Source organism: Rhinoraja longicauda, chromosome 39 (genome assembly GCF_053455715.1).
Source record: "Rhinoraja longicauda isolate Sanriku21f chromosome 39, sRhiLon1.1, whole genome shotgun sequence".
Taxonomy (NCBI): domain Eukaryota; kingdom Metazoa; phylum Chordata; class Chondrichthyes; order Rajiformes; family Arhynchobatidae; genus Rhinoraja; species Rhinoraja longicauda.
In genome coordinates, this window is record NC_135991.1 from 3,920,856 (window position 1) to 3,930,173 (window position 9,318).

A 9,318-nucleotide genomic window follows, 5' to 3' on the forward strand; every position below is an offset into this window, starting at 1 on the left:
TGTTCCACAACACTGCACTATGTACTATATACGTCCTACCCTGTTTTGACAGACCAAAGTGCAACTTATCCCACTTCTCAGAGTTAATTCCATTTGCCTTTCCTTGGCACACATTCCCAAATAACGTAAGTATTGTAAACTTAAATAACCTTCATCATTCTCACAATGCCACGATGTTAGTGGCCACTGCAAACCCATACGTTAAATTACATGATGTTCACATCATTAATGTATGTAACAAACAGCAGAAAATCCACCACTAGTGTTGCTGCTCACCATAGGTCAGAAGCCTCTAATCATCACACCAAACCTTCCCATTGAGTCATTTCTACATTTCTAATTTGAAACCAATTTAGCTACTGTGCTGTTGATTCCTTGCATGGGAACATTTCAGAGAAGCCTAACATGCCAGAAATTATATCGTGCCTTGCTAAAGTCCGCACAGGCAGTGTAAACTGCCTCGCATGACTCAATTATCGTTGACCTTTTGACAATATTAATATAGAATTATAGAATCACAGCAACCGGACGCGCGTTCGGCTCAAAATATGTGTACTGAATTGTGAGGCACGTTTTCCAATACACAAACCCACGCTTACCAATCCGTGCCCATCCAAATGCTGGCAGATACTGCACCGAAGCATCCCTTCTAATAATGTTCCCACCACTGACGTCAGGTTAACTGACCTGTACTTCCATGGATTATCCTTCTTAAAACGATATAACATTAGCCAACCTCCAGTCTTTTGGAACTTCACCCGTGGTTAACAATGATGCAAATATCTCCGCAATGGCTGCCACCATTTGCTTCCAAACTTCCCACAAGTTCAAATGAGCTGCTTGGTTAAGCATTGCGGGATTATTCCACCTCAATCTATTTTAGAACCCCCGAAACCACCAAGCACTCGCATGCTATCGAAGGCATGACATCACCTAAATCTCAATTCCGTAGCTTCCATGCTCCTCACATTTGCGAAAATGGATGAGAAATATTAATTTTTCATTTCTCAAACGTTTGCGATTCTTGCAAAGATGCCATTGCTAAACTGAATCCGACCCTGTTCTGTAACCCCAGGAGAGAGATCTACACACGCGTGAGAAATATGTGACCACAATATTAGTGCAAATAACCCGCAGTTAATTGTGTTTTTGTGGTCATTTGCATTTATTTTTGGCTTGAGGCTCGTCACTGTTGACATCTGTGGATTCATGGATGGATATGGGCTTCTTTGTACATCCTTCTCCTTCGATGTACTTTAAGTAACTATGATGTTATTACGTGTCGCACCTATCTGTACAATTAATTTAATTGCATATCCAAACCATATTGACAACGTCATCCATTCCTTCTCTCCAGAGACGTTGCCTGCCCCGCTGAGATTCTCCAACTTTTTGTATCTATCTTCGGTTTAAACCAGCATCAGCAATTCCTTCCTGGGCAATGATCTTGCTTATCCAGACCCATCTCTGACCACAGTGGTAATGACACTGCCTATCCAGCCACAGTACTAACCATACTGATAATGTCACTAGGTATTGAGGCCCATCACTGACGCCAAATAAAATCACATTGCTTATCCGGATCCAAAACAGACTACAGTAGAAATAATCTATTCTACATTTCCCATTACTCATTCCTTCTATTCAGAGCTGCTGCCCATCCCGCTGAGTTACTCTAGCACTTTCTATCTATCTACGGTGCAAATCATCATTTTCAGTTACTTGCTACACATCGATCATGATATTGCCCATCCAGACCCGTTACTTTTCACATGGATAACGTCATGCAAATGTATTGTCTTTGATTATCCAAAACATTTCCCAGGGCATCCGGTGGATTGGATAATAAGAACTATCCAATTCCGTCACATGCTGGACAACAGCATTTTCACAAGTAACATCATTGACGATGTTTCCCTCAGGTGTACCCATTATTGTTGAACTGAACATGTTTGAAGGCTACCTATGGACCGCATAGCCGTACTCGCAATGTTACAAAGTGTGTTTCATAGCTGTGTCTTGATGTGGATCTGTTCGTTTACTCTGTTACAGAAACCCTTTAAGAAATGAGGAATATGTCACTGCACTCTCTGTGCGCCAATCTTCCACTTAATTTAGGGATGAGGCGACCCAGCTGATCCATGTTAATTGTTCTATACTGAGTATCGCTTAACCTCAAAGCTGCGTACATCACCGGCATTCCGCATGAACACCCAAATAGGCAAATTCAATGCCTGCATTTATATCAAGAGGCCGAATAATAAAGCAGAGATGTTATGCTGAGGCTCTATAAGGCGCCAGTCAGGCCGCATTTGGAGGATTGTGATAAAGCTCTGGGCCCAGATCAGAAGAAGGATATGCTGGCTCTGGAGAGGGGCCAGAAGAGGTTTACAAGAATGTTTTTCAGAAATGTGAAATGAAGTTAGCATGTGATGAAAGCTTGACAGCACGAGGGCTCTGTTCGTTGGATTTCAGAAGGTTGCGAGGGGACCTCATTGAAACTTACCAAATAATGAAAGGCATAGATAGAGTGGACATGGAAACGATGTTTCCACTGGTGGGAGAGTCTAGAACCAGAGGTCAGAGCTTCAAAGTTAAAGCACACTCTTCTATAAAGAGGGTGAGAAACTTCCTTAGTTAGAGGGTAGTTAATCTGTGGAACTCATTGCCACAGGGAGCTGTGGAGGCCAAGTTGGTGGATATTTTCTAAGGGAGAGATCGACAAATTGTTGATGAGAAAGGGTGTCACGGGTTATGGGGAGAAGACATGAAAATGAGATTAGGAGGCAGATATCAGCCAAGATTGAAGGGCGAAGTAGATTCGATGGGCCGAATGCCCGAATTCTACTTCTGAATAGACAATAATGACTATTTCATGGCTGCTCCAGGTGCATTACTCTCTGCAAACGTACTTTAAATATATGCACGGTTATTTTGATTGCTGTGCTCAACACTTAATAGAAATGATATCGCAACAGGAGAACAGAACTTTAACGATATCGAGAACTGAGTAGATCATGAGATCATAAACGAACGGAGCTGAATTAGACCATTCGGACCACCAAGTCTATTCCGCCAATCAATCATGGCTGATGTATTTCTCCCTTCGAGCACCATTCCCTTACCCTCTCTCCATAACCCCGCCACCCGTACTAATCTAGAATCTATCTATCTCCGCTTTAAATGTATCCACTTACTTGGCCTCCACAGCCTTCTGTGCCAATGAATTTCACAGATTCACCACCCGCTGACTAAATATATTCCTCCTCAACTAATTCCGAATAGAAATACTCAGGCAATGACCTGTTGTCCTAGACTCTCCCACTAGTGGATACGTCCTCTCGACGTCCGCGCTATCCAAACCTTTCATTATTATGTATGTTTCAATGACCACCCCCCCATCTCTGATTCTTCAAAACTCTAACTAGTACAGGCCCAGTCCCGATCGAACGCTCATCATTTGTCAGCTCATCATATTCAGACGTAGACCCAAGCAGAGAAAACAAAAGAAAGATCAAAGATAGAGAAAAAAGATAGAATACAAACAGAGAACTCAATATATAATACAAAATGATAAGGGCGCGCAAATAAAAACCGTAAAACATAATTGAACACAAGACAGCACAATGTAGGCTGCCCACAGTCGTAAGCAAAGGGGTCAGCAAGTGCCGAACATATTAACCACAATGTTAGCTGGAACTGACAAAATTGAATACAAGATGGACTCGATTCCAAGAGATTAGGGTCATGTTGAGGAGAGACCAAACTGAGTTCACTAAAATATACGAACATACATAGAGTTGATGGGCCGACACGATACGATGGAACTTTATTTATCCCAGCAGGGAAATTGATCTGCCAAGAGACATAAAACACATGGTACATAAAACAGGAAATTGAAATGAAGAGTGGATGTGCAAATAGGGTGGGGGGGAGAGAGATAGAAGGCAGAGATGTTCTATCCAACGATCATGCGCTGCAGTGGCGCCAGAATTGTGACGGTCGCAGATATGCTGATTGGTCAGAGATCGCAGAAGATACGCCGCCTATTGGACATGCAGCCGATACGTGGCTCCATGACAGATGCGGCGAATATCCGGGGCCCAAATCTGCACCTCGTATATTTTAACTGCCTTTTGGTTTCGCTTAGGACACGACTTTATTGATGAACCGAAACAATGAGATGACAGGATATATTACAGCGCTTTTCATCTGCACCCGAAACTTAGACTGGGTCACAACGTAAATAACAGTGTTCGTGCAGCAGTTAAGATTCTTTAGCAAAGACCCGACTTGGTGAAAAATGTATTCATAATCGTTCAACTCTGACCCTGTGAACTGATAATAGAAAAACTCTACAACGTTTGGCAACCACAAGAGGACGAAGCTGCCGGATAACGTGAGGAGCAAAACTATTGACCTCCGCCTGCTCTCCATCTCCGGATCACTGCAGTTCTCACCCTTGGACTGACCCCTCAATGCTTTACGGACGCGACTGGCTACTAAAATGTGCCGGACTGTCAGAGCATTGAGAAGCAGGATTACAATGAAAGGGAGGAGAGGAGTTAAAATCCTGTCGAAGCAGTCCAATCCCATCCAACCAGGCTCCGCGTAATAACTTGGTTTCAAGTAACAGAACCACGATACCTTATCGATCACCTGTCCCGCCTGATATGTGAAAGAGAACGGAACATTTTTCAGACAGAACAGAACGACGGTGGATGCGAGAACCGCAACCGCTGTTTGCCGGGTGCAATATTTTGTTTTCAGCTTCTGGCAACAAATAGCGACATAACGATCGAAGGTGAAAGTGACGGTGAACCAAACGGAGCAGTCCGTGGAGACACGGCGCAGCAGACGGCGGAGGATGCACACGGCGGTGAGGTCCAGGAAATTCACCGGGAAGTACTGATGGTGGATCTGTCGTAATATGACCTCAGCGACAATGACTAACAGATCCGCCGCTGCCATGGCCACCAGGTAGCGAGTCGTGCAGGTGGAGAGACCACATTTTCCCCGCGATAGGATCACGATCGCCATTACATTGACTAGAAGGTAAAAAAAGACAAGGCATATGGGGATAACTGAGCCGACTGCTTACGCCGGAAGGCGCATAATGTTGGGGTAACTCTTCGGAACAGGAAGCATTTCCGGAGGGAAGGAATAGGTGGCGTTTCCGCTCGAGACCCTTCTTCAGATGTCAGGGGACTGGGCGGTACAGAGACACAATGTAGTCGGAGACAGTAAGACTGGTAGGAGAACTGGTAAGAGGGAGGGAATCGAGAGAGAGGGATAGCAAGGGGTATTTGAAGTGTATTCCGGTTCCAGAGAGAGGCTCCTTTTTCTCATCGAGAAAATCATTGCGGAGTTGGTTGCCACCTGACGAACGGCGCCGTTAATGATATTATAAAAAGTGCTCCACCTATCCAGCATCAAGAGCAAAAAACCTAGAAATGAACAGCGCAGAAACATGCATTTCGGCGACAATGTGTGTGCCGAAGATAACGGGTGTTACGTTTATCTCAACTACCTGCAGGTCTTACATATCTATCCATTTTTAATAGAAAGGAACAGCGAAACTCTTCGAAGTTTCTTAAACGCCACTATCATATCCGTCTCACCCATCAATCCTGGCAGAGCGATCAAGACAACAACAGTCTCTGTGCAAATAGATATTTCAACGTTGCCCCGTTCACCTTAAAGCAATGTCTACACCTTAATCAATGTGTACATTATCCATCCCTCTCACAATATCGTATAATTTCCCCGGTGTGGGACGAATAAAGGAATATATTATATACCACTATCTTGTTCCCCAGAAAAACAATCCAAGACTATTCAACGTCTCCTAAAAGCCGCTCCTTTCCCGCAAATCAGGTGCGCTCCCATTTCCCCCCCAATCTACAACTATCCAACAGTTACCCCGTAATTCTGCACTTCTCCTAATTTTGCTCTCCCATCACATGCGTCTCATTTACATTTTATCACACCTTCCCCTCCCTCTGTCCCGTTCGTCCTCCTCCTTTAAACGATGGCACTCTCATCTTAATGTTGTGCCATCTAGTTATTGACATTATCACCTTAGGGGAAATATTCTGCCTTTCCAGTTTATCTGTGCCTGCCACCAAGTTATGTATTCCCATCAGGTCTCTCCTCCGCTCCCGTCACTTCCGACACAAAACAACATTTTTTGTCCAATTTCTCATGAAAGAAAATTCCTTCTTTTGGAGAGAATTCTGGTAAACCACCTCTGCACCCTCTCAATTCTCCAACTTCTTCCGACATGAGGGAGACCAGAACGGCATAAAATATGCCAAAGTTTGACGATGTTCTATTGCCAGTCAGTTCTGCAATATCTACATTTTTTTCAATGTTAGCATGACAGAAGAATTAACAAAGTTAAATATAAAATATATGAATTGATTTAGACGGCCAAAGCCCCAAATTGATTACGCAGCTTACAGGACGACTATACGCCGCAGCCACAGCAAGGAATAATGTATTTACTACTCCACTTTTCTCTCAGGAAAAACATACGCTCGGGGATTCGGTGAGTTGCAAACAGGGTCCCTGAACAGCACTGACACTCAGTGGGTGCTTGAGGTCCAACAAGGCAGGACAGGTAGATAGAGTCGCAAAGAAGGGATATTTTAAAGACGAGGGAGCTTTGGAGAGCGTGCAGAAGTGGCTTACCATAATGCTCCTGGATTAGAGGATATGAGCTATAAAAAGTTTGGACCTACTTGGAATATTTTCTTTGTAGCTTCGGAGGTTGAGGGGAGACCTAATAGAATAATTTAAATTGTGAGAGGCATAGATAGGATAAACAATAAGAACTAATTTCACAGGATGGAAATTTCAAATACTAGGGTGCATAGCTTTTAAGTGAGGGTGGTAACATTTAAATGACAGGTTGGGGAGGGGGGCATGCTTTTTACGTAGAGCATTTTGGGTGCCTGGTACACGCTGGTGGTGAAGGGAGAATCGACAAGGGGGATCAAAAAACTTTTAGATAAGCAAATGAATCAACAGGACGCGGAGGGGTATAGATGGTGGGAGATCAGATCAATTTAACTGCCTCACGTACATTGTGGATCCAATGGAATCCACCTTTGCTGTACAGTTCCATCTTTTAAAGGTTAGTGGACATCGAACAAAGTCGTCGGAAGGATTCGGAGGCTGACACGGCATCTTGTAAACCGATAATTCAAGAACAATAAGGCCGATTATTATCTAAATGGTATCAGGTTAAGAAAAGGGTAGGGACAACGAGACCCGGTGGCCTTGTACATGAATCACTAAAAGTAAGCAAAAAGATACAGCAGGCAGTGAGAAAAGAATCCATCGCGAGAGAATTTGAGTATAGGACCAATGAGGTCCTACTGCAGGTGCACAGGGAACTGACGAGACCACAGCTGGAGTATTATGTTCAGTTTTGTCTCATAATTTGAGGAAGGACATTCTTGCCATTGAGGCAGTGCAGCGTAAGTTCATCAGGTTAATTCCCGGGATGGCAGGATGATGAAATAAAGGATCGACTGCTTTTGTATTCGCTGGATTTTAGATGAGGGGGAATCATACAGAAACATAAGATTCTTAAGGGATTGGACAGGCTGGATACAGAAAAATGTTCCGATGTTGGGGGAGTCCAGAACCAGGATTCACAGTTTAAGAATAAGCGGTGAACCGTTAGGATTGGGATGAAGGAAAAGGTTTTCACCCAAAAGAGTTTTGAGCCTGTGGAATTCTCTGCGACAGAAGACAATGGAGACTAATTCACTGGATGTATTCAAATGCGAGTTAGATATAACTCTTCGGGCAAACGGGATGAAGGGATACGGGGAGGAATCATCACCGAGGTGTTGATTTTGGATGATCTGGCATGACCACGTTTAATGGCGGTGTGGGTCGAAGGGCCGAATGCCCTACTCCTGCACCTATTTTCGATTTTTCCAATTGTCTTTGTTTCTTTGCCCAAAATGAACAACGCCATCTCTTACAGGCAGTTGGAGAATTTGAAACGTCGCCGTCACTTACCGGGTACTCCAATTACCGCAATGATGAGGTACAGTATCTTCTCCACGCTGTAATATCTCTCCCGCATCGTCAGTGCCAAACGGAGCGTACAACCGTGTTGCAGGCAAGTGAGCGACATGTTCTTGCGCTCATTCACAGTCCCACAGTTTTTATACGTTTTCACATCTCGACGGGGATAATGAGTTTGCAACATCTTACAAAAATAGCGACATGGAAAACAAATGACCGAATCTCCAGAGGGAGTGATATTGCAAAACTGTGCAAAGATACATTTTGAAATTTGCAAAGAAAACAAGTGACGGCAGTCCCCCGAGGTCTCTGCAAACAAGTGACGGCAGTCCCCCGAGGTCTCTGCTTCGGCAGATTACTTTTAACTCACAGATTTCATTGAGAGACTCAAATTAATGAAACATCGGACCACACACCCAAGTGGAAATCGTGTGGAGCTGGTACACATTTGGATGAAGGGTACTTCATCCCGGTCATTCCTTCTTAGAGCTCTCGAGTCCTAGAGTGATACAGGCTGGAAACATGCCGTTCGGCCCAACTTGCCAACATGTTTAACTCCGATAGTCCCACTTGCCCGCGTTTCGGTTCATATCCCCCCAAGCCTTCCTATGCATGTATCTGTCCAACTGTTTCTTAAACGTCGCGATCGTCTCTGCCTCAACAACCTCCTGCGGTAGCTCGTTCCACACACCCGCCAGCCTTTGTGTGAAAAATTTACCCCTCAGATTCCTATTCCCCTTCTCCGTTAACCTATGGTCCTCGATTAGGCAAGACACTCCCTGCATCTACCCGATCTATTCATCTCATGATTTTTAAAAAAAGCAGAATGATTTTTAGTCACAAATATTGTTAAGATACTCAAATGAATTAAACATCAGATCACATTCCCAAGTGGAAATTATGCGCAGTGTCCGGAGTGAGAAAGACATTCCCCAATCCATCATCCCCTTTTGGTGTGCCCATCTGCTAGCATGTCATGCATAATCTTTAATTTCACTGGAGAGCACGCAAACAAAAGCTTTTCGCTTAACCTCGGTTTACTTGGCAATACAAAAATAGCCAAACTTCACCCGGCTTGTTAAAACAGCCAATATAATCAAGTGTACTTCATCCCGGTTATTCCCTCTTAGAGTCATAAACTGGTACTGTGAGGAAAAGACCTCTTCACCCAACTTGCCCACACAGGCCAACATGTCCCAGCTCTGCTAGTCCCACCTGGGCGCGTTTGTCCCAAATACCGCTGAACCTTTCCTGTCCATGTAACTGTCTAAC

General features: G+C 44.1%; 1 protein-coding gene across 1 annotated transcript; it reads right to left on the reverse strand.

Annotated features, from left to right (window-relative positions):
* Positions 1-4,146: 4,146 nt before the first annotated feature.
* Positions 4,147-8,155, reverse strand: LOC144611104 (putative G-protein coupled receptor 139). Its single transcript, XM_078430176.1, has 2 exons — positions 8,038-8,155; positions 4,147-5,048 (listed from the first exon to the last, which is right to left on the reverse strand). The coding sequence occupies exons 1-2, from the start codon at positions 8,153-8,155 to the stop codon at positions 4,147-4,149; spliced, it is 1,020 nt and encodes a 339-aa protein (XP_078286302.1).
* Between the last annotated feature and the right edge of the window lie 1,163 nt (positions 8,156-9,318).

Bases quoted from the DNA above. Each gene is read 5' to 3' on its own strand.
- LOC144611104 (XM_078430176.1), bottom strand. From the start codon at position 8,155: ATGTCGCTCACTTGCCTGCAACACGGTTGTACGCTCCGTTTGGCACTG. The intron at 5,049-8,037 runs GTAAGTGACGGC...TTTACCTTCTAG, and splicing joins TGCGGTAATTGGAGTACCCG to TCAATGTAATGGCGATCGTG.